At 39.3% G+C, this 25,206-nt stretch overlaps 2 protein-coding genes across 4 annotated transcripts; one reads left to right on the top strand and one right to left on the bottom strand.

The window, feature by feature from the left end:
• Positions 1–824: 824 nt before the first annotated feature.
• LOC109996499 (cytoglobin-1) lies at positions 825–7,519 on the bottom strand. Its single transcript, XM_020650656.3, has 3 exons — positions 6,511–7,519; positions 2,226–2,457; positions 825–1,577 (listed from the first exon to the last, which is right to left on the bottom strand). Exons 1-3 carry the CDS (start codon positions 6,648–6,650, stop codon positions 1,413–1,415), a joined length of 537 nt encoding a protein of 178 aa, XP_020506312.1. The 5' UTR covers positions 6,651–7,519; the 3' UTR covers positions 825–1,412.
• Positions 7,520–10,326: 2,807 nt separating this feature from the next.
• On the top strand, positions 10,327–23,575 carry prpsap2 (phosphoribosyl pyrophosphate synthetase-associated protein 2). Of its 3 annotated transcripts, none has more exons than XM_020650669.3 (12): positions 10,327–10,402; positions 10,629–10,735; positions 11,983–12,035; positions 14,460–14,526; positions 14,626–14,798; positions 14,894–15,009; positions 15,481–15,536; positions 15,834–15,979; positions 16,841–16,882; positions 19,440–19,510; positions 20,199–20,345; positions 21,137–23,575. In XM_020650669.3, the coding sequence occupies exons 2-12, from the start codon at positions 10,653–10,655 to the stop codon at positions 21,293–21,295; spliced, it is 1,113 nt and encodes a 370-aa protein (XP_020506325.1). In that variant the 5' UTR covers positions 10,327–10,402; positions 10,629–10,652; the 3' UTR covers positions 21,296–23,575. The 3 variants fall into 3 exon arrangements, with proteins under 3 accessions (XP_020506325.1, XP_020506326.1, XP_020506324.1); XM_020650668.3 differs by having other exon boundaries at positions 10,340–10,493; XM_020650670.3 differs by lacking the exon at positions 16,841–16,882 and having other exon boundaries at positions 10,338–10,735.
• Positions 23,576–25,206: the final 1,631 nt, after the last annotated feature.

The following is a 25,206-nucleotide window of genomic DNA, read 5'->3' as shown; positions in this document are numbered from 1 at the left end:
TTTATGTTTATTTAAGTCTTTTCTCACAAGCCTCAAGCGGTAGAATTGCCTTTTTTTTGAAGAAAAAAAACAAACTCTAAATCCAAATGTTTTCACTGATGAAAAGCAAGCTCTCATTTCTGTTCCACAGTTGAAACCCAGACAGATTGAACTCTTTAAAAAACGTTCTTTATCAGTACTCACGGCTTGATTTTGTTGGAGAATCTCTGGCGCAGGATAAGTGCGATGGTGGTGAGGACCACCATTGTTGTGCACATGGTCCTCAGTACCGACCCAAGGATCTTCGTCCTTGGGACTGATGAGATTTCAGAGCATGGAGCCTTCTCCTCCCATTGAAAGGCTTGAATGGTAAAAAGGCAGAGTATATGTGTGGTGTGACAATCTGACTATTCCTGTATTTCGTCCTGGCTGTCACTCATGATTGGGGAGATTAACTGAGAGGATTAGCTTGGATCAAGGAGCGGGTTGGATCTGGTGGGGCAGGACTAGGAGGTAAACAGAGCATGCTGTGTGTTTCTGTCCTGAAAACAACCCAACCAGCAACATGACGTCAACACAGCAAGCAAATAACCTTCATATGGTCTTTTATTGCGAAAAAATAAATCATCACTTTGTTAAAAAGGAATTACCATTGAATTGCAAATGATTACCTGAAGAGTTACAATAAAATATGAAAAGTGAGAGCTTGGTGGAACAGATGGGGCCGTAAATAGATATAGTATCTGAGCCACTTATACTTAGCACTGCTGACTCAAGCAGACATGGGAGCAGTAGGCCAAGAACCAGATTAGACCAGATGTATGTTTAAAATGATTAGGCATTGCAACAGTAACTTTCTCTTTATTTTTTATTCAAAAATAGTTAAACACAGATACAAAGGTGAGTCATGATGAGAAACATGTAAAATCATCTGGATTAAATACTGTCAAAAATCTGAAAAAGTCTCATGGACGGGTCACACCAGGACTGATAAATGGAAACGTTAGAAGACATCAAATGATGTTTAGAAAGTATGGTGTCCACATGGCAGTTTTTAGCTATACACATTCAGTAGAAGGCACATCCAAGTCAAATGTGACCCCTTGTACTCTGCTATAGGTTTATGATTGTGTTTTTGTCCTCTTTGCTCTAGCCTTTAAATGGTTCCTTTACAAGAGTATAAAAAACAAGGAGAGCTCTACATCTATTTACATAATAAGCCTTTTATAAGGCATAATATCTGTTCTTATTTGTGTTCCACAGCCCGTGATTACTTAGATTAAAAATGTATTCCCAATCTTTTTACATAACCTCTGTAGAGACACATTGCTCCCTTAAAAAACCAGTACAGTTAGTTCATCCTTTACACGGCTCTGAAAAAAAAAGAAGAAAATTAGAAGTCTCTGGGTGTTTATGGTCCAAGACCTAAAGCTTCACCCAGTTGAGGTTGGGTGCTTGGTCCAGCCCACTTCCTCGTAGACAGCTGTGATGTTGCAGTAGACTGTAGCCAAGAGTTTGGTCCATGCTGCGGCCACCTCTGGGGTCACAACCTCTGAAAACTCTTCACCCAGGACTTCTAGTATCACACCGCTGAGGATCTGGGCAAGGCACAACAATAATACTTCAGACACTTAAAGAAAATGTTTGACATTTGGAATTATGCATCTATTTGTTCTTTTAATGCAAGCTTGACTATTGAATTAAGTTAAGAAAAAAAGTTAAGACTATCAAATCGCACTATTTATGATCAATAAATGTACCGTAAGTTACATTGCATAAGTGATATTACACACATTACTTTAAAGAAGTCAACAGTTGCTTTCACTTTTGTTTTCACATGATCAATCCCGTGTATTCAGGTTGAAAGTGATGTTTTGTTTTGGAGCTGAACGATAGCTACTTTTGTTATTTGCCATTGAAGGCTGCAGCTGGCGGGCAGTTGCTAACTAGCAGGAGTAAATCTACTTCACAGTACAGTTTTCAAGTGGTGGAGTCATTTTTTGTCACAGCTTTAGTGACCTTAAGTTTTCAGTTTAGTATTTTATAAACCTATAGATTATTTTTGTGGTGACTGTAATTAGTGTTCTAATTGAGGAATGAGCTTTGTTTGTTCTGTAAAGTCAAAGATATTTATGCAGCTTTTATTTTTTTGATATATTACATAGAAAAATTAAGTTAAATAAAAAAAAAAAAAAACGTGAATAAATTAGTTTAACCACTTTTTACTCTTTCCCCACACACTTCACCTTGAAGTACACAGGCTCCACCTTGTGTCGAAGCGCATGGGCCTTTCCCACCAGCTTCAGCACTGAAGCCACCTTGTCTGAGTTATCCAGACTCTCCACGAGAGTATTGATGGCATTCATGACTCTGTGGGCGTGCTTCCTGAGCTGGCCGCTGCGCTCCAGCTCCTCTGGCTCCTCGATGTGCTTGAACTGGCTGAAGTACTGCTTGGACGAGGGAAAGTTCACAAACAGCCTAAGAGGGAGGAGGAAGAAGAATCAGAGATATGAGTATGAGCAGCTGCTATAAAGCTCCACTAATCTCACCGCCCTTAAGCCTGCAGTAGCTTGATCCTGCAAAAACCCACATTCATTTTTTTTTTTTGCAGGCAAGATACCGTGTGTAAATATCAGCAGTGACAAGAGATTGCTGCATATTTTCCCTTTAAATGTTTGCTTTGAACTTTTTCTTGGTATAACCTTGCATGTTGAATATATATTTATCTGAAAATCGGTGAGAGGGCAACATAGCTACAGAGAAATTGAGTGACAAAATGGCTATCTATTAACCATAATACCTGTTAAATTGTTTCATATTTGTTGTGATGACAGTGAGGAACGATTCTAAGGATTCAACATCTGCACACTTTTGAAATCAAACCTGCTAAGCACCCTGCTACAACAGTGCAAAAAAGTTTTTTCCCCTTTAACTCACGCCTGCGATGTGCAATAGCACTTTTCTATATAGTGCTTCTGAAATGCACAACTGAACCAACATAGGCGTACACTTTTTACTACTTAACTACGGTATCAGCTGTTTTTCTGCAGTCCTGCATATTTGATCTTTCTTATGTTTACAACCTGTCATCTCTCCTTCAAAGGAAGAATAGAGCTAGCTGCTATGATTGAGTTCGGCTGCTATGATTGAGTTCGACTACATGCTTGTACATACAATAGTCTCTCAGATTTAATGCAATTCCGACTGCCTTGCACAATCCTGTCCTGAGGGTTGATTTAGCCCTGATCATGACTGGGAGGGAAAACAGTTTATGCTTTGGCTTTGAGAATGAATGTAATGGTTTACTCTATCTCAGTGTTTAGATGGTTGCAGAAAGAATGTTTTCAGAAGAAATTGTTTGTAAATAAGTACATGATTTATGTTATTCCTTATAAACGTAATGTGAGTCTGTTGATTAAATTAGACATTTGAAGAAGAGTTTATTGTTGATTGGCCGCAGTTATCAAGTTATCTACTCTGTAATACTTCTTATCTTATCACATCTGACCAATTCATTTATCAAACAATATCTTTTCTAAACGGATCCAGACAAGTCATTTATACAGTACGTGATGTCTCTGTATGTGGCCCTTGTGAACCTTTTGGTGAGTATGTCTTTGTGGTTCTGCTCTGTGGATCCTTTCATGCCTCAAAAAAAAAAAAAAAAAATGAAAAGAAAGAAGTGAAGGATCATGCACGACTTACGAAAATGTCTCACAAAAGGTGAAATTACAGAGGGCAACGTGAAGAAAAGAGGAATGTCACTGCCTACTCGTGCTACACCTGATGACTTTTTATTATTTTATGCTTTCAACTGCAGTTATAGTCCCTGCAAAGATTGAATACTTTTTATGTTTCATTTATCATGAAATATATGTCTGCACATTTGTGTTCACGTTCGGATATGTCCTTCTGTCACACATTGTGCAAGTAATAGTCTGATGAAAGACTCTTTCTTTCTTTGTTTTTTTTGTTTTTGTAATGGCCCTGTTTGACCCCCAGAGGTGTCATAGAGAATTAGCAAAGAGGAACCTAAAAACTCCCCCCTTCCCTAAGTCTGGGAAAGGAGCCAATGCATCTGGTTGCTGCCTATCTAATCCTGATGTCTCCTCTCCTGCTGTCTCTGCAACAGCTAACACCAAAAGGAAGCAAATATTTCCCTGTTAGCTCTCAAACATACGGTTGGATTTCGGAGGTTTCACTTACGAGTTTTTAAACATTTTGAAAGGGACGATGATGGATGTTGAGGAGGTTGTCTTAATCCCTCCGCTCGGGGTGGAGCAAAGTATGAAGAGTTTTCGCTGCAAACTAATGAGGAGCTGCAGCGTTTAATCTCTCTGTCGTGTAATTGCATGACCTGTGGTTGCATATAAATAGCCTCATTAGTATTTGATATGGTCATTGGACTCTTAATCCTTTCTTATCTATTCTACGGGACTAATTGAAGAGCAGAATCCACAGAAAGTTTCTCATTTCGGGGCTATTTTGGATCGTATCTGTTACCATAAAGACAGATCTGATTGGCCAAAAGGAGAGTTTACCATGGTTGTCTTATCGATCCATCCCCATTCCTCAAATTCCTCAAGGTTACGGGGTCTTTGTGCAGGAATGTGAGGGAAAGAAAAATGAGGCCGTGTTTATAATAGACAGAAGAGGAGTAAAATCCAAAAAAATCGTTTGCAGCAAATTCCTGAAAATCAGACATGTGTGGGGATATACATTATCCTGCTGAGGTTCACTGTGCAAGTTTATCACACTCTGCATTTTCTCTGCTACCCTCCCTCTCAACTTTCACCTCCTGCAATCATGAAGGATTATAAAGGCATGCAGTGTCATGCTGTGAATCCCATCACCTGGGAAAGTTGATACAAGGCTTCACAGAAACATCTTCCCATCCGCTGAGGTTTGCTGTTTTGACAGCAGTTTCTTTTTTTGGTTGGAGGGGGGGGGGGGGGGGAGAGAGAGAGAGAGAGAGAGAACCCTACTACAAATGCGAAAACAATCCTCAGTTGTAGACATCCCGGTACAACTTTCTCATTTCTGATTTCAGTGAGAAGAAGTGATGGACACATGCTGCTGTATAGATAACCTGCCATTCAAGCACGACTTCATCCAGGGGAGGGAGCCCTTTGAGTGCCAAAGACGTTAGGCTGATGGAATATAATGTTTATCATCCCCCTCTGCTACTTGACAAATTACACTAAGGCAAAGGGGAGAGGTGTGGACATCACATTAGATTACATCTAAAAATTGAAAATCAGACATGTGTGGCAATATACATTATCCTGCATGACTTCAGACAACCTAAAAACTTGTTAAGTAAATGTTAGGTGGGGGTTGTTTCTGCTGTATAAATCCAATGAAGAAGTCGTGAAACAGACTGTAATTTATAACACCATTTAATCGGCCGAGGTCAGACAACTTTACCAAACACGCATGCTTACAAATCGCTGACCAAGTAACAGTGTTCACAGTGCTGCTTATATTCTGTTAAAAGGTGCAACCCACAAATTCCTTTCTATTTGGGTTCATCACCATAAAACAATAAAGATGACATGACACTGATTTGTATACGTAACAGATGTAGACTCTTTGTCTAGCAAACAGTTGTTGACAACATATGGTTGGCTCTTACACAATTAAAGATCTGCTACAATTTAGGTGTTTCACCCATATAAGGTTACAGCTTCAGACACCCAAAAGTAGGTAACAGGTGGCTAACAGACTTAAAAAGTACATTTCACAAAGTTACCAAGGTGAATGAATTTCATGAAAATTCGTACAAACAGTGAATGAGATGATTTAAATATCACTTCCAGTGCGTTCTGAAGGAGGATAGCTCAAAAGTCGGGACTTTAAATGTGTTTAAAGCTACGGTGGAGAGTTTTTAGACGGTTATGAAACAGACTGAGAATAATACTGATGCGTCTTTATGGCCTACAGAAACAAACCAACCCATCAGGGAAAAGATTGATTGTTTCTGAAAAGTTTTTTAATGCCTGAAACCGCTGCCTGAAACCGCTGCCAAGGTTGTTTTTTACACTTTCCACTGTCATGGTTCACAGTTACTAATACGTTAAAGTGATTCTTTTTTTGTCACATGTACAAGGCATCAACAAAAGAGCCCCAAAATCGACGCAAATGTAAAGTTCCTAACAGTAGCTTTAAATAGATTTATTGCACGTTTTATTCTTAATGGATCCACTAGGTGCAGTTCCATTATTAAGGACAAAAGCAACAAACTGCTAATTTTACTTTATTAGGAGTGAAATTATTACATGGCAAGAGATGAGGGGAATACAAACGAAAATTCTTTTAATGAAATCAAGATTTAATGCATACAGTTTTGTCATTTGCAGCTTCTTTTCCAAGTGAGAAAAAGCTGTGTTTAAAGCTTCAGTAAACAGCCGTACTGTTCTTCTATTATCCAGATTCTATCAATATCTTCAGAGTAGGCCTGCATCTGACTCGGTGCCCCATTGCATTTGAATCATAAACAGGTGAGTGAAACTAAGAAAGAAAAAGAAATACCTGACTAGTATGGCCACCCCAGCATCATCACAGTTCTGGTAGACTTTGGCCCAGGAGTCCTGGATCATCACCCTCTCCTTGTCCGTAAGTGGGCTTGGTTGCTCCAGGTGATCCACCTCTCCTTGCATCCTCTCCATCATGGAAATACAGCTTTGCCTTACTGAGCACGTGCAGAAGGCAAGGTTGATAAAAGTAACCCCCCTCTGCTCTGCCTTAAAAATAGCACTTTATTTTTCTACCCCTTTTTTTTCCTTGTTTATCCCTCTTTCTTGATAGTAGACGAAGCAAATCTGCTTCCCTTCCCCCCGTTTCCCAGTGAGAATATTTGCTCTCCACCTCTGAATCTCTGCTGAGCGAGAGTGTGTGTGAAGAACAGGCGGAAAAAAAAAAAACACACACACAAGAAAACACACGCAGCGAATGAGGAGGAGCTTCTGTACTCTCTCTTTTACACTCTCTCCTCTCCCCCTCTTCTCTCTCCTTCTTCCCACCTCACCTTTGTAGGTGGTGTTTGATGAAAAGCGAATGGAGACAAATCCTTATGAAGTAAAAGAGTCAGATATGTAATACATTCAGTGGGTAAAAGGTAAGATTATGACGTTAAAGTAAGATAAAGACACCCATCGCTCTGACCTCTTCTCCCTCTATTGTCACCATCCCAGGCTATCAAGGAGATTAACCTGAGTAATGATATTGAATTTCTCACAAAGCCTTGCAGATGTAAATGCAAAAACACGTTGCAGACTGCAAATTAAACAGCATGACGTCTATCGAAAATAGGGCAGGCGTCATTTGCTTTTGATTCGTGCGTCTAACAAGATAAAGGTCATATCAGAGAGTTTTAAGTCCATTTAGCTTTACTTTACCTGTTTTATAACATGCACAAATCCCAAGAGACGGCCACACAGCACTTTGTCAAAAGCCTGTAGTATTAGTGGACATTTATTTAACTTTAGGCAAGTCAAACGCCAATAATTAGCCATGGACCTTGGCGGAAAACTGTCTGATGTGAGCAAACATGGGAGCAGCCTTCAAAATGTTCTAAAAGCTATGATTGCGGTGAATTTATTACCTTTGCACGAAGTTGCAGTGTACAGTATAGCTGCCAACAACTGCAGGCCCATGTTAAACATTGACAGAGTCCTTGTAATCAAGACGGTAAAAAAAATGTTGCCTGGGTTGACACTTGTCATATATTCAGGACTGCTGTGTCTGAAAGCTATTTCTTGCACCTGCCGATCAACATTCGACAGAGGATTAAAGGTGAAACTATTCAACTTATACAATTCAGGCACTCCCAATTCACATGGCAAAGTCACAAGTTGAGTTTTAAGGTTCTCACGCACCTTGAAATGTATGTAACTAACTGTTTCTGTGAAGGGTGTCGTGCACCAGACCATCTATGAGATTCAGTCAATGATTAAACATCAGCCAGCTCTGCTCCTATATTGACTGAAGTCGTAATGATTTATGATTGTTTCTTCTGTCCGCACCCTAAGAAGCAAGTCCAGACTCGAGTTCATATGAAATAATGACAAACTTTTAACATATTCCCCTCAGGGGATCAGAGATCTTATGGTCTTAGTTTGTTTCATCCAGACACATTCATCTCTACTTTAGATGAAGGCCTAATGAGTAATGACATCTAGTGGATGCCTGGAGTAATCATGCTTTGAAGTGCACAATGCAATTGTTTGAAATCCAAGAAATGTGGAGAAAGAAGTCAATTATTAGCCCCCTCTGTCATGAACTAAATGCAAAAACAAGATTTTTAGAAATATTGACTAATATGTTTATGAGCAAGATTATCTGCTTGAGTTAACCTCTTTGCGTTTACCTTCACAACTATCTACATCCTTGATTCTATGATAAATCGTTACTATTGTAATATCATTATTGGTATAACATTAACCTTATTCCGTGGCGACTATTTTATCCTTTGATGTCATGCTCAAGGCGAGAAGCTAAAATGCTATAGGCAACTGCTGTGTGTTCAAGGTTGTAATTTGCATGATGTAGAGAATATGACAAAATATAAGTTTACCATATTTCTATTGATCAGAAAATGTGAAGACAAGGGACTGTCAAAATCTAAAAATAATTAATCAAACACAAGAGAAGACAAGCATTCGGCTGGCTTACATGACCTCCAGCTTAAAAAAAAAGGCTAAAAGCTAATGCTGTGCTTTGTTACTGTTAAAATAGAAAAGTTGTACATTTATAAGATTATGTGAGCTAGGATTTTAAGTCAATTGTAGCCTTATGGTGGACAGTTTGGGATTAGATTTTATTTTTCCTTTATTCATTTTTCATTCTTCTAAGTTGTTATTACAGTTAGCCCATTGTTCTTAATTCTCATTCTTAGTCATTATCATCAACCTGCCAGTCTGTGTTTGCTTTACTGTTCGTTTTTATGCATCTTTGTTGCTGCTTGATCATGTTTGCTGCACTCGTCAGTTTTCATGTCTTCTTTACATTTTTGTGTCCTGTGTGTTATTTCCTATATATTAAATCGAACCCGGGACAAGGACAGCAAATTAGCCATGGCTAGAAGTCCATCAGTTGCACTTTGATTAAATGTAACAATGCCTACATGTATTGTTCTTGCTTAATGAAACACTTAACTTAGCTGTTGTGTTATATAGCCAAGTTATTATGAAATATGTTGTTTTAGCTTGAAATATGACTGAATGCCCCTCCTAATTTAAACAAGCATTGTATTTGGCAGGTGCACATTATTTGGGAAGCAGTGAAATGAGAACAATGGCCAGATTCCCTAAATGACTCATAACCTAAAACACAGCAGTTGGCTATCACAGTATGTGAGTTTTCCATTTTGGCCAGATGTCGGAGGAAAATACTGTATTTACATGCAAACATTAAAATATCATTAATCATTATGTACCACAGAGCTAATTGCAATATTATTGGCCATGCAGGAGATAGAAAAGAACAAAAACTACAAAGTTAGCTAGTCCAAATTAGAAGGTTGGCACTGTAGACAAACTGTAGCAAACATTTATTTGTGTATAAAATGGGGGAAACTGGAATACTACCCCTTTCATGTGTTGACCGTCCCACCCTCACCACACATACTGTGCAATACTTATTTTATATTTCTGCAATATTTTGTATTTCATACTGTGCAATACTTATTTTATATTTCTGCAATATTTTATATTTCATACTGTGCAATATTTATTTTATTTTATATTTCTGCAATATTTTATATTTCATACTGTGCAATATTTATTTTATTTTATATTTCTGCAATATTTTACATTTCATACTGCGCAATATTTATTTTATATTTCTGCAATATTTTACATTTCATACTGTGCAATATTAATTTTATTTTATATTTCTGCAATATTTTACATTTCATACTGTGCAATACTTATTTTATATTTCTGCAATATTTTACATTTCATACTGTGCAATATTTATTTTATATTTCTGCAATATTTTACATTTCATACTGTGCAATATTTATTTTATTTTATATTTCTGCAATATTTTACATTTCATACTGTGCAAAATTTATTTTATATTTCTGCAATATCTATTTATATTCTGTTATGCTACTACCTGTAAATAACTCCTACCATACATTGCCCATCTTACCTGAATGAGATCCTTTTTTATTTTAGTTCTTCTTTTGTTGTTTTTAGCTGTGGATGCTTGTATGTGTGTGCACTTTAAGGTGAAGCCAAATAATTTCGCTGTACAATTGTATAATAACAATAAAGAGATTCTATTCTATTCTATTCCCGTCCAGCTGATGGCGGTAATGAGCCTCTAAGCTGGTGTGACGACCGTCAATAAACACAAACGAAGAAGAAAGGAATCCTGAGTTAACAGTTGTGCGGCTGCAGTGCTACTTAACGGACAGGTGTTTGCTTCTTAACCTGAAAATAAGACGCGCAATATATCCTGTTATTGATCTTTGTTTTGCAGCCAAGCTTTAGCTAAGTTCATACAGGGTATGTACGATATAGCTGTGTGACTAGCTGACCTAGCGGACTAGTTAGCGGGGGGGATATTGCTAGCTAACAACGTCATCGGCATCAAAAGCTGCATTGAGCTGACAAAGGTGTGCAACTGTTCCCGTGTCGCAGGTAAAACCAGCGGCAGTGCTAAGGATGAACATCGCCAAAAGTGGTTACCGCGTGTTTTCCGCAAACTCCTCCGCAGCATGCACAGAATTGGCCAAGAAGATCACAGAGTAAGCACAATGTTTTGTTTTGTTTTGTTTGATATATCACGACTGACTGAGAGATAGTGAGCGAGTTGATGTGGAGAAGTGATAGAGAAGCGTTATTGACAAACATGCGTCAAACATATGGGACTTTTTAGTGTAACACAAAACCGTGTGTTGTTTTCTCTGTCATCACATGTTTAAAGTTAGTTTTCAGTGACTGAATATGATTAAATGGATGGTGACATTCCTGATTTAAGTATTCATCCAGTTCTGGTTACTTTATTCCTGATGTTTCTTATCCATCGGTCACTTTGTTTATCTCATTTTCACTAGTTAGTAGTTATATTGTTTATATTAGTTCTGTTGTTCCATTATTCACCATGCACCTTATTAACTTATCATTTAGTATTTTCTTACATCTTTTTAAATCTTTGGTCCTCTTGGTCTCAGCTCGTGTTGTTGGGTTCTTGTGTTTCCTGGGTTCTTATGATGGTTCTTATGATGGTTCTTGTGATGGTCGGGTTATGTATGTCTGGTTGGGTATCGTGCACTTTGGGTTCTTTTCTGTTGAATTGTTTTTAATTATTTTTGGTATTTTGCATCTGTCATATTCTTACTGTTGTTAATGTTTTTCTGTGTTTGGTTTAGTTTGCTTTGTTTTTGCTGTTTGTCAAAGCACTTTGTAAACCTGTGTTTTTAAAAGGTGCTATATAAATAAAGTTATTATTATATATATATTTATTTCTCGTTTACTGCACATAGTTCTGTTTACATCTGTGAGTCCGATCACTGTCCACTCATGGTAAATGGACTTTATAGTTTGTATAGTCTTCCGACTACTCAAAGCGCTTTTACACCGCCTGTCACACATTCACACCCTTTCACACACTGATGATAGTGATCATCAGAAGTAACTAATCCCATTCATACACCACCACCACCACCACAGTGGGGTTAAGTGTCTTGCCCAAGGACACATCGGACATGTTGCTCAGCTGGGGATCGAACCCTCGACCTTCCGGTTGAGAGGCGACGACTCTACCAACTGTCATATCTACTCTTTGTATTTTTTATATTTTGTATTTTTAAGTTAAGTTTAAGCTTTAAGTTGTATTTAAATTGACACTTTCTATTTAGGTTCAAATGTTTCGTCTACTTGCACTGTTGTTAATTTACTGCTCTGTGTGTGCCTTTGAATTGCCCCCCTGGGGACGAATAAAGTTTTTTTTTTTAATTTGAATTTGATGTTATTTTGTTCTCCTGTTTCTCAGGCGGCTGGGAGTTGAACTGGGGAAGTCTGTGGTCTTTCAGGAATCAAACCGAGGTAAGGAGAATGTCATCATGGCTTTGAATGTCAAAGTATGTTGTAACCAGCAAAGGCAGCTGGTAGATATTTGTTTGGTGTTTGTGGATTGTGAGTTTAACTATAACACTATCGATAAGGCAAAAACACATCGTAATAAACTGCCTGATTTGTATCAAATGGAAAAAACTGGAATGGACTTTTAGTTTAAATAGTTTTGTTGCGGAATAAAAGACGAGAGAGGAACTAAATTAGATGAAGTAGACACTTTTGTGATTCTCACTCCATCAATGATTGTGTTAAAAACTTGTACGTATTACCAAACGCACGTCAAAAACTGAACAGTGATCCAGCCGCTGGTTGGCGGGCTGACATGGGTAGAAAAGAGCCGAAAAAAATGAGGGGAAAACTATAAAACAGGTCCACGCGATGTATAAAAAAAAAAGCCTGAAGCTAGGCCGGCTCCTGGCCTGTTAAATATGAATTCATTTAAACACGTTATTCCAGCATCACTACATGACACACTAAACATTGCTCATGGGAAGTTTCCTTCAGACCCTGCAGGGCAAGTCTAAATAAACATGTCAGACAGTTTTCTTGTACCTCTGGAAAAACACAACATTTGACTGTATGTCTTGTATCTTTATTAGAACGAGCAGAGTCATCTTTTTTTAATTTTTTTGAGAGTCTGTAGAGTTTTTAATTCTGGTATGGAAATGTTTTGCTATTTTGGAGGTGACTAATCCATCAGGAATATTTCACGTGTGTAAAAAAAAAGACTGAGCCATATCGTTTAGATGTTTAGTTTACATTGTATCATGATACACTGAAGGAAAGGGTGGCTATATCACTTTAAATCTTGTGTCAGCTCAGCTCTCTATGATTTAATGATCCTCCTCCTATAATGTCAAGCTTCTATTGAGGAAGTTGAACTAAAAACATTCTTCATATTGATAATCAGTTGCTGCATTTAAAGGAAGAATGTGAAACATTTTACACATAAATACAGCAGAAATCAAGTATCCGTATATCTGTGAATGTCTCTTTGAGTTGTGACTGTCTACAATGATTGAGAAGTGTGAGTCCTGCCAGCTGTACTGCTGTCTGAGCTGTGTTTACATCATGTTTACATCACGTTTACATCACGTTTACTTCATGTTTACTTCATGTTTACATGGACCGGACGGCCTTATGTATAAATCTGTTTCAGTCAAAGACTAGAGAAAGAAGAATAACAATCTACTCACTGCTGATTTAGATGTCACTTAGGTGTCAGTCATTCCGTGTCAATTTATGTTGAAGCTATGATTAGCTAACACAACAAAGCAGGCCACAGGCAATTGCAGCTTGATCAAAGGACAATTTTGTCCGCCACTTGCGCTTAATAATGCTTAATAATGCTTAATAATGCTTAATAATGCTTAATTATGGTGCGTACTATTTCATAACTCCTTTGTGTGAACGTGATTGGAGAGGGATTTGAGGTGTGACGCTGGAGGAGAGCCAAGGCGTTGCCAAACAGCAGTTTGTTTTGGTTTAAAGCTGGTGCTCAGTGGCGACATCTACTGGATCAAAAAGTCACACATTCTTCCTTTTAAAAAGCTCACATTCTGCCCTTTTTAGGGTTCGTATATTTAATCTATGTTCCTACTTTTGTACGTTCACAATAGCTAAAGTTCTAAAAAAAAAGTGTCTGTTTTCATGTACTGCTCCTCCTTGCTCCCTCTACGCTCTGAGTCCGTCAGCTGCACTCTGTTGAGTCTGCTCTGATTGGTCTGCCGATCTGCTCTGTCGTTATTGGTCAGTTGCTCAGCACGCGTCTCGGAAATTTCAACATGAGCTGCAGGGCTTGCCACAAAGAGCCAATGGGCTTAGATCAGTGATCTCACACCGACAATGATGTCGCACTGACGCATTTTTATCGAGGTGGGCTAGAACCGAGCGTTACATGCGGCTAACGCTACAGCTAACAGGAGGACTTTGAATTTTTGCAAATAGATGTGCCTAAACATGCACAGGACACTTGGAAAACACACTAAAGGGCATCTAAAACCAGAAAAAGCATAATATGGGACCTTTTAAATGTGATTGATATGTGCATTGACGATATAGTCAACTTATTTATTTAAAACACATTAATCAATACATGTTTATGTTTGTAAATATGCAGTAATAAGCACAGAAGCAAAACTTCATCTTTGGTTGCATGGCAGGTGCTTACAAAAAAACAAAACATAAAATTAATTTCACAATTACAAGACACCTCAAAGGACAGTCCACAAGATAGCACACATGCAAGTTCACAAACACTTTTACATACAAAATAGACACATTTGTGACATTATAGTTAACAGTCCCACGTTGTCCCAGGTCATCAGAACAAATACAGAAATAAGATGCAGCCTTGCTGAATCAATCAATGACCTACTTGTTCTTTCAAAACAGAAACCAGAGTGGATGTGAAAGAATCAGTTCGTGGACAGACTATCTTCATCATCCAGACCATACCACGGTGAGTACAGACAGTTGTTGTGTTAAATGCTACAGGAATCGTAGAACATGTGTACTTACATTGTATGTGTCCTCTTTGATCCTTTTGTTACACAACCAGAGATGTCAACACAGCCATCATGGAGCTGCTGGTGATGGCCTACGCCCTCAAGACGTCTTGTGCAAAGAACATCATCGGCGTCATTCCCTACTTTCCCTATAGCAAACAGTGCAAGATGAGGAAGCGGGGCTCAATTGTTAGCAAGTTGTTAGCTTCGATGCTCGCTAAAGCAGGTACGGAAAAACAAAGCAGTGTTAACCTCTCACCACAGTGGCGCTGTTTGCTTGTATTTAATTCCACTCATCTGTCTTTTACCCCCCCCCCAAAGGAATAACACACATCATCACCATGGACTTGCATCAGAAGGAGATCCAGGGCTTCTTCAGCTTTCCTGTGGACAACTTGCGTGCCTCTCCTTTTTTGATTCAGTACATCCAAGAAGAGGTGATAGTAACGTTCAAACGTCTCCCAAGTATAGCTGTAGTAGAGTTGTTCTGATACTGCCTCTGATGTAGTGTGGTCTAGGGCAGGGCTTCCAAAACCTTTACAGCTAGAAACACCCTAAATATGCGGTGCCAGTTAATTATCACACCGTCAGCATATACGGCAGAAGCACTGAAAGTGGACAAAAAAAATAGCCTCAGACACCTCACACCCACGACACAACTAATACAGCCACTTACTGTCAGGGACACATATACAGGTCTGTGTGTCATGTCTAGCTTTGTGCCCACTTCCATTTTATTCCTAAGGTTTAACTTGTTCTTCTTACTGTTGATATTTTAAAGCTGCGTTTGTACATTTTTCTACTTTTTGGTTTTTAGTCTGCAGGGCAAACAAAAAACAAAAAAACAACTATTCCCATCAAGCAAACGGATGGAAACTTTATAACATCTGTTTGCGTCTTCCTTTCAGATTCCTGATTACAGAAACGCCATCATTGTGGCAAAGTCGCCATCAGCAGCTAAGAGGTAAATGCATCAGGCGCTGCTTTGTGCCCACCACTGTCAGACTGAAGAACAGCAGTGGGACCTACAGTTTGTCTTCAACATGAACACATTCCCCACAGCGGCTGTCACACTGCCATACCCAGGACTCACTTTCACCCGTCATTGAACATTAAAAACTGTTATTCATTAATCGTTATCTTTGTCATTATTATGATGTAATTACATGTTAATGCAGTCCTAAAAAAAACCATTCAATTTGGTAAAAACTGTCAATTAAACAGCTTTTTTTTTTTTTTTTCCCCCTCATCACCTTCCTAGGGCTCAGTCGTATGCAGAGCGCCTTCGTTTGGGTCTGGCTGTGATTCACGGCGAGGCTCAGTGTTCAGAGTCAGACATGGCCGACGGGCGACACTCTCCACCGTGTGTACGCAACACCACAGGACACACGGGCCTGGAGCTGCCTCGTAAGAAACAACACACATCTTTAACGAGCTGTTACTGCTTTCCACATTTCCTTTGCAGATTTGTCGGTCCATATTTAACCTCCTCTGCAAACATGTCTCTGTTGCTTTCTTTTTCTTTTTTTTTTACCATGGTCAAGAAAAGCAAGAAAGTCCTTACTATTATTATTATTATTATTATTATAATTTCTGCTAGCTTAACTACTTCACTGCATTCACGATATAAACCCCGCCCACAGCCTAACACAGCTCTTCTTTGTGCTAACTTGTAGCTGTTTCTCGCTCATGCTATCAAGCATCCTCCATCCTCGGAGAAGCAGATTTTTGTGTCACGTGCATGTTTTAACCTTCACAGAAACGTCTACACTCGCTGCATCATCCACCAGCTGCAAACCCCTCACTGACAAAGAGTGGGGCGCTTCTGTACCACATCATTGATTCTTCATTTTCTTTATTTGCTGATATATTCTAACGTGACTCTGGCATCTCGTTTTTTTAACATACTTCTTAGAAGTACTTCCTGGTAAGGCCAGTTTAATGAGAAAGTATCAAAGAAGTGTGTCATTGGCAAATGACTCCAAAAGTATTTATGTCCAGTATGCACTTCATTATTTGGTAAATTAATCTCTATTCTTTCTTGTGTTTCTATTCTCACCCTTGACTTAAAAAATCCTCCTTTTAAAGTAACTCACAAATAGCTTCAACACTCAGAAGACTGTCAGCTTTTATGTCATCGCTCTGATGTTTTTTGATGGAATGTGTTTCTAACCAAGCGAGAGGATTTTCCAAGTCTTGGCATCATGTGTTTGTCATGTCAAATATTTGTGCATTTGTGTTAACGTGGTGTTTATTTGTTGGTAATAGCAGGCAAACAACAAGCTCCGTTCCCTGGCATAGAGCTCCCAAGTACGACCGTAAACTTAACTCACATCTGACTTATCAAATGATTCCTCTTCTTATCAAATGGCTCCTCGATTTCGTGCATGCCAAGAAAAAAAAACAACGGGTTTGCGCCGCATCTTGTGAAAAAAAATTCAGTCTGGATTCAGGAGAGGAAGCTGGTGACAAAATCCACACAAACGGCACTGTTGGTTTCCAGACTTGTTCAGGACAATTGGCTGAAAAGTTGTTTTCCCCAAGTATCAAACGCCGTAATTTGCACGTCATGTTTGACTCTAAATGACCAGCTCTTTTTAATTTTTTAAATTTTTTAAATGCACCTTTCTAAGATTCCAGACCGGTAGTTTTACAAGATGTCCAAACCGCTCTTTGTTTTGTTGTGTTCTGATTTTTTATTTTAATCCATGAATCAAAAACCAGAACCATGCCAAACATGTTTTATTTTTTCAGTTCAGTGTCTGGACTCATCTTGCCAATCAACACATGGTGCACCCATCTAAAACCCGCTCTGAAAAAAAAAACCCTGATTAACATTTGGTCATAACTGCATGTGATGAGAATAATAATAATAAAAAAAAAAAAGGCATGCTTGTGAATCTAACATGCAATGACAGAAGAAACATTACGAATGGCAGTACTCAATCAAAGTTGCTACTCGAGACATCATGCTAATATTTACCGTAGCATTAAGCCTTCTGCAAACCTTTAGTTAAAGTTTGCTGATGAAATCTTTGAAATCTACCCTGAGGATTATGTTGATTAGTTCAGTTTAAATGAACTTCATGATATCTGACCAAACATTTCTCAGGTAGCTAGTTGCAGTTTCCTCACAAGTTGTAAACAACGTGTTTTTGGATCGGAATGTTACTGCTTACAACATGGCTTTTTGCTGTCTTTTAGTTTCACCGAGTGATAACAGTCTGAATGTGATTCTCCCAGGTGTTCTGATGCCGTGCGACTCGCGGCATTCAGCAAAGTGCTCTGCAAGGCATGCTCCTCCTCTTCTCTGCTTCTTTCTACTGTTTTCCTTCACAATCAGTGGCTTTACTGGCTGATTGTTTTTGTCAGTTGATTGTTTCCTTATTCCCCCCCCCCCCTTTTGAACGACTACATTTAAATGCACGACGATACTGAAAATGCAGCTGTGTTTTTATTTTGTTTGAGCCGGTTATGTGTAGAGAATGCATTTTAAAGCCGCTCCAACTGAACCTAATCCATTCTAATATAGTTAGTTTATTATATACACTTTATTTCACAAAGTGGTGCTCTGGGTAAAAAAGATTTTAAAGCATAAAATCATGACTTTTATTAATGTAGAGTCCTGTAAATGTTTTTCTTTTCCACGTGTATTTAAAGATCCTGTTTAGCTGGTTATGAAACTAACTGAAATCTACGTTGAAAGCTCTTATGAGCCACGATAAACAAGACCGTAAACGGCATTATTGATTTTTTCTGTTGTCTTTTTGATGTCTGTAAACATCGCCACAGGGTAGGTGTCAGACGAGGCGATTTACACTTGGCTACAGAAACTGTAGCATTTGTTAGCATATTCTAAAGCACATTTTCAGAGTGAAACACACGGCAGAAAGAAAGCAGAATGAAATTTTTTGGCACTTTCCGCATGTGCAAGACAAGATCAGCAAAGTGATGGAAGGTACCGCTTTGCTCCAAAGGGGGCGCCAAAATCGTCACAAACTGAAATTTCCCCACAGGAGCTTCAAGTTTCAGTGAAACATTTCATACTCCTGAATGGAGTAAAAAGTGACTATTTTAGCACCCATCATTCCATAAAACCGCTCAAAATTGTCATAGCTAAGAAATTAGTGCGGTTTAATTTCACAGAGATGAAAACAAAAACCAGGCATAGAAGAGTTTAAGTTTAAACTGTCCAGATTTGAGTAAATACTCGTTTCTTGTCTTTTTTGATTCTGGTCGGTAGAAATGCAGCTGTTGTAAATCAGATTATTGCGTGCATGTAAACGTAGTGCTCGGCAGCGGTGATGTTCGACTTGACGACCGACCCCAGAATTTGGCAAGTGTGTATGAAGAAATCCTCATCAGTGCTTGTCGGGCCACTGTCGTCCCGTGTGAAATCAAATCTGATCCTTCTGGTGCATAACGGAACATATGCAGACTGCTGCCATGTTGCCTGAGGGCTTGAAGGTCGTGTGTGTCCACTGTCCAGGCAGTTGTTTTACTTCTGATTGGGTATCCTGGGCAGAAAAACCCTGTGCTTTGATTTTGCATGGCATGTGCTCTCTACAAAGTTTGGCATTTGAGTTTAATCTCCTGTCAGGGGTAGGTGGGGTACAATGGGGGGAAGTTTTACAACCGTTGATTGCATTTTCAACTAATAACTGCATAGTTTCACACCAAGAGAATTCCTAAAAATAATTTAGACCATCTGATAACACCCATTTAATTTGGTTTGCAGATTTGCCTTAATCGCAGAACATTTTCTCAACCCATTTTACCCAATCTACTGCTTTTAATTAGGTGAAATGAAGTGAACACAACCTCGTTAGAGTGCTCCCACAGGTAATCAGTTCTGCTGTCTTTGCAGTGATGATGGCCAAGGAGAAACCGCCCATCACTGTTGTCGGAGATGTGGGAGGGAGAATTGCCATCATCGTGGTAAGATGAGCTGTTTTTGACATTTCTGTTCAATTGGGTTTTCCTTGAGTAACTCCATTCTATTGTGAGAGCAGCCAACTGAACACACACATTAAGTCAGAAAAAAATGGCCCAAAGACAAAGAGAGGTGTAATTGTTAAAGGTTACATATTATTTTCCTTTCCATTATGTTTAAATAAGCCCCGGAGCCCCCCAAAACATGTCTGTTAAGTTTCTTGCGAATAATAAACTCTGATTCTGTATTTTAGCATGCCAAAAAAGCCCTTTATTTCAGCCCTGCTCAGAACAGGCTGTTTCTGTGTCTGTAGCTTTAAATGTAAATGAGCTGTGTCTGACCACGCCCCTCTCCGGAAGGGTTTGGGTGGCTTGGGCTATCTTGCACCATGCCCGATTGTTTACAGTAAGAAGGCAGACAGAGGACAGAACCAGCACCTAGCTGTGGGAGTGTCACCCACATAGGGGAGGGGTTGCTGCCCTTTGTGATGTCAGAAAGGGAAAATCAACAAACGTCCTGTTTTTTAGCACACATTTTCTGAAAAGTGAAGAAGGCAAAAGGATGGACTTTTCTTTGTAGACAGACTTGGGACAATATCAGTGTTCGAAAACATGGTGAAGTGTATTTAACATATGTGACCTTTTAAGTGTTGCAGTGTGCAGATACTATAATTTATCCCCCCCCCCCTCTCAGGATGACATAATCGATGATGTCGGAGACTTTGTTGCGGCCGCGGAGATCCTGAAAGAGAGAGGAGCTTATAAAATTTATATCATGGCCACACACGGCTTACTGTCTGCTGACGCTCCACGTCTCATAGAGGAATCTGCCATTGATGAGGTGAGCAGCTCTGAACGTGTTGTTTTTCGATACCGTGCGTCTTTCTCACATCTCAAATAAATCTGTTGAAGTCGCTGTTGGCAGTTGAATTAAAATCTTCTGTGTCTTCAAACTCGAGAAATATCAAAACAGAAGCTACAGAAAAAGTCAAAGGTGATTTAAAAAAAAAAAGACATAAATGAAGAACTTATTTGAAACAATACTTCATCTTAGTGGAAGATTTTTAAAACTGGCTTCTTTAGGGAAGGAAATAAGCTGTTATTAGACTTTTGTTGCATTTCCTCCTCCTGCAAACCTCAAGTTTAAACTTTCAGTTTCCTCTAACTATCTAGGGTTCACAAAAAAATGTTTTGATTTTGGATTTACCGGTATGGGGCGCCTGTGGCCTTGTGGTTAGTGCAATCACCCCATGTACGGAGGCTGTAGTCCTCCAAGCGGGCAGCCCAGGTTCAAATCCTACCTGTGGCTCCTTTTCTGCAGGAGCCACAAGGTAGGACGCTCTCTGTCCCTGGTTTCAAGACAACTTAAAAAAATAGGATTTAATCAAATGTGTTGATATGATCTATATGTTTTATTAAAGACAGATTCCTTGCTGTCCCAGTTAGTCACTAGGCCATGTCAGATCTAAAGGCTTGTATTTAAAACATGTTTGCATTTTCCTTGGATGCAAAGTGTAAACATTCTGAAATCTATTAGCAGCTTTAGAACATGTTATTTATGTCACAGGTGCACGAGGAAGAAATTGCCTTTTTAATCGAAACACATCCTAAGCCCCCTCTTTGCACCCTCAGGTGGTGGTGACGAACACAGTCCCCCATGAAGTCCAGAAGCTCCAGTGTCCCAAAATCAAGACGGTGGACGTCAGCATGATTTTGGCCGAAGCCATCCGCCGCATCCACAACGGAGAATCCATGGCCTACTTGTTCCGCAACATCACCACAGATGACTAGAGAGAGAGAGAGAGGGAGAGAGAGAGAGAGTGAGGGCTGAGGTGGGTTCAGGAGAGCAGGTGCACTTTCTCCGAGTGCTGTTAAAAACATGCTAACATCATGTTCCACGTTACGTTATGTGTATGAGGGTTACATGTGTCCTCATTCATTGAAAGAAACTCAGAATGATCCAAAGTTATTTAAAATACCAATTCTCCAACTTTAACATCAGATGAAACATTGCTTTGTATACCACTCTGGTACCTCATACCTATGTAGTGAACCTCAGCTGCAAAGTAGAAAAAAAGAGTCTCTAGAAACACGACTGTTTGCTTTACCAAACATATTCCAGACACTCAACTGGCCCTCTTAATCCCCGTTGTGCAGCACTCCTCTGATTTCTTTGCATTTTACTGGATGTGTCGGTATAAACCGCATTAACAATGACTGGAAGAAAATCTCATCAGTGCCCAAACTATTTTTCTTTTGCAGCTTTTTTTTGCACCAATTCTGGGAATGTTTGGTGTGACTTAAGACGTTTTACCATCTGCAGAAATGTATGGATTATTATTGTTTACTGTCGTTTAACTTGATTAAAGCATGTATATCTCATCCTCAGTAGTACCTAGCTAAAATGAAAGCTTAGTTTAACTCCTGCTGTTTAAAAAAAAATCGGCTTCTGAGATTCCCGCCGCAACTCGAGAACAATAGGGCTTAATGTAATGAAACGTTCAGCTCAAAGCATCCGTTTCCTTCAAAGAAGCATATAAAATGAAAAGAGTATGTTTGAAAAGCTCGGCAGGTTTCACTGTGAGACCCACGAAAAATCAAGAGACACTAAGTGTGATGGGGTATGAGCTCATAATTAGGCTTTTATTTTGATGAGGTCACACTTTAGTACACTCTCTTGGTGAAGGCATTTGGACTGAAGCCCACATGAACTCATGGAAGAGACTGCTTTAAATGCACTGTCTGCGGGAAGTCTCCGTCATACCAGCAGTAGATCGAGCGTAACCACTTCACTTTACAGCTGTGTCAGAAACTGTATACTTACCTTTCTGTATACTTTCATACTATTTATTTATACTAAGTATGAAGTCATTTTGATTATGTCGTGCATTCTGGATTCAGAGTATGCAAACGTGTGAATGTGAGAAACTCCTGGATGTGTGCAAGATTATTCATGTTTCTTTTAGTATGATGATACTGGAGCTCACTCACTTGTCTTGACCCAACTATCCCACAATGCTTTGCAGCTTTTCAGACTATCCAATAGCAAAACTAACCTCAGGGTTAGCATGCTGTTTGAGTATGTAGCAGGCAGTATGTTAGCATGTGGTTTCAGACACAGCGTGTACCAACAAGCTGATGGTTTCTATGACAATGCAATACATATAAATTACATTAAAAACTAAGGAGCCTGCTATTTAAAAAAAAACAACTGACAACAATGTGTGAAAAATCCTTCTGATCTGCTACTTGAACCCCCGTGTTGGGAAATAAATACACTTTCAAATGCATTAAGGAGACAAGTTCTCTTTCTGCTTTCTAAGTTGTGGCTCCTCTTCATGAGGATTTCTTATTGTGCTTTACAAAGAATCCTGAGTAGTATACCAGCACCTGAATGCACCATGTGAGTGGACTTTGATTAAACTTGTGGTTGCCTTGAAGAAAGATGAGACGTTTGCTGAAATAGCGCAGCAGTCCTTAAAAATATGTGCTTTTTTTTTTGTTGAGCAAATTGGCAATAAAAGAGTCGTGTCAGAACTTCAGACTGGTCTTAACTGAGCCTATTTGAACATTTGCGCCTTGTTCTGCTCGCTATGTGAATGTTAAAGTGTTGCTTGGGGAGGAGGGGGGGGTGCTGATCGAGCCTTTTGCTCAGGGATATGTACTCACTGAATAAGCCAATGCACAATTATTTGTTTTTGATGTTTTTGCTCCTGTTTGACGTGTTGAAATTCTCGTCTTCCATACATCAGCAGTCCTTTGTTGTTATTTTGTCTTGTTTTAAATATCCGATTGCTCCTGTTGTGTTGGCACACGGTTAGAGGTCGTTTGTAGCGATGCAGTCGACATGCTGGCTCAAATTGTAAACCCCCTCCCCCTCTTCCTCCCTCCCTCCCCTACCCCACCCCAGTAAGTGTACTTCCTGATGTCGTCTCTGCTCCCCTGCCTGGTGTCTTTGTTGACGATGTACAGTTCAGAGACTTGCACCCTTCTGTCTCGCTCCATACGTCGTCAATGTGTATGAAAATAAAACAGTTGCCTCATTCTGTTTCTATCAGACAAGGAAACCTATTACTGAGTCTTAGTGAATTAATTTCTTATCCACAGTGAATGCACTGGTATGTCAAAATGTGTCTGTGTTTAGTTTTAAGTAGAAATTCTTTTACCTCTAATCTTATTCTAACATCTCTCTGTAAAGCCTTTAAAGAACTGTAGATATTCTGTATTATACAGAAGAAGACAATACATTTAAAATCTTAGATTGGTATGTCTGGTATTATAAAATAAAATATTCATGTGCAGTATCCTGACACTTGAAAACATAAAAAAAACTGGAGGACAAAATCAATCTTTTACAGCAATGTATGTTGAAGAGTTATCATTTTTCCAATCTTGATGTAGACTCCTGCCATGCCAAATTAAAAAAATATGAAAATAGTAAACCTTTTAAGTCTGTAGTGACTGTCAGAGATCCTATCCTTGTTCAAAACTTCTCAGGTCTCCAGACAACTCTGAGGAGCTTCGACCAAGTCGAGGAGCAGAGACGAACGAGACACATCTGTCGTGGTGGTCGAAATTTCAGCTGTCAAAATGACGCGGTAATCTTAAAGCAAGGATTTTAAATTCTGAAAAGCCGTCCTTCAACCAGAGTGATACGTTTAGTCCACACCTGAGCATTAGAAACCATTGTAGTCCTCTTCTCTGTGTCTGTTTCTGTGCGGAAAAGACAAGTGTGGAAACGTTTGTGGGTTTTAACAGGGTACAAAGAGGAACCAGAGATCCGATAATCAAAGGTCACTTCCTCGTCATATTCTGGGGAAAACAATGCACCTTGTCTCTGAGCTTTTCTGGAAAGAGGAAGCATACTTTTTTTCCCCTCCCTCTTTGGGCCGGAGTGGCCCGACGAGATTTGATTTACAGCACTTATGTAGACTCAAAGAGAACGTAGAAATGTCAGGCACAGAATCACCAAATAACCAGCCAACATGTTTCATTTTGTGTTGACCCAAAGGCGGGGGCGCTGTGTGTCAACAGGCAAGGCAGGCAACTACTTTTAGGGCCCCCAGACAAGTAGGGGGGGGGGGGGCTCCAGGTCTGACACTCTTTTAAACCACAGCAGAGGCTCAAAAATATGAAAAGTTTGAAATGACCACCAGGGGGTGGTACAGCACAACTTAGACAACAAAGACACCCAGCCACTTATTGAAGTCTATACCGATCTTTATTTCATAATGATAATCCAACCAATACCAACACCGCTTTTCACTGAGTTCATAATAACAACATTACAATCAACACAAGTCACTTAAAAAAGAGACAAGTTGTTAAAGAAGGGCTTCAAATGTTGCTTTTTCAGCCTTCTTTTTCTTTAAAACTCTCAAGAAAGGAAGTTGACTACAAGAAGTTGGAGTTGAATTACTGCCATTATAAGAGTTGAGACCTTATTGTTTACGGTCTACGGTTGAAACAGAGTGATGGAATTACAACAACTTCAAAAGTATCAAACACTGGAATCCTTTTAATTTTACATTCAGATGAAGTGAGGTCTGTTCTTTTTTTTTTAAGATTTATTTTTGGGAATTTAATGACTTTATTGTAGAGATAGGACAGTGGATAGAGTCAGAATGAGAGAGAGAGAGAGGGGGGGGGGGGTGGCATTCGGGCCTGGAGCCACAGGTCGGATTCAAACCCAGTCCGCCCAC

This window comes from Labrus bergylta, chromosome 16 (genome assembly GCF_963930695.1).
Source record: "Labrus bergylta chromosome 16, fLabBer1.1, whole genome shotgun sequence".
NCBI classification, from domain to species: domain Eukaryota; kingdom Metazoa; phylum Chordata; class Actinopteri; order Labriformes; family Labridae; genus Labrus; species Labrus bergylta.
Note: the sequence above shows the minus strand (reverse complement) of the source record. Positions and strands in the feature narration are given on the sequence as shown.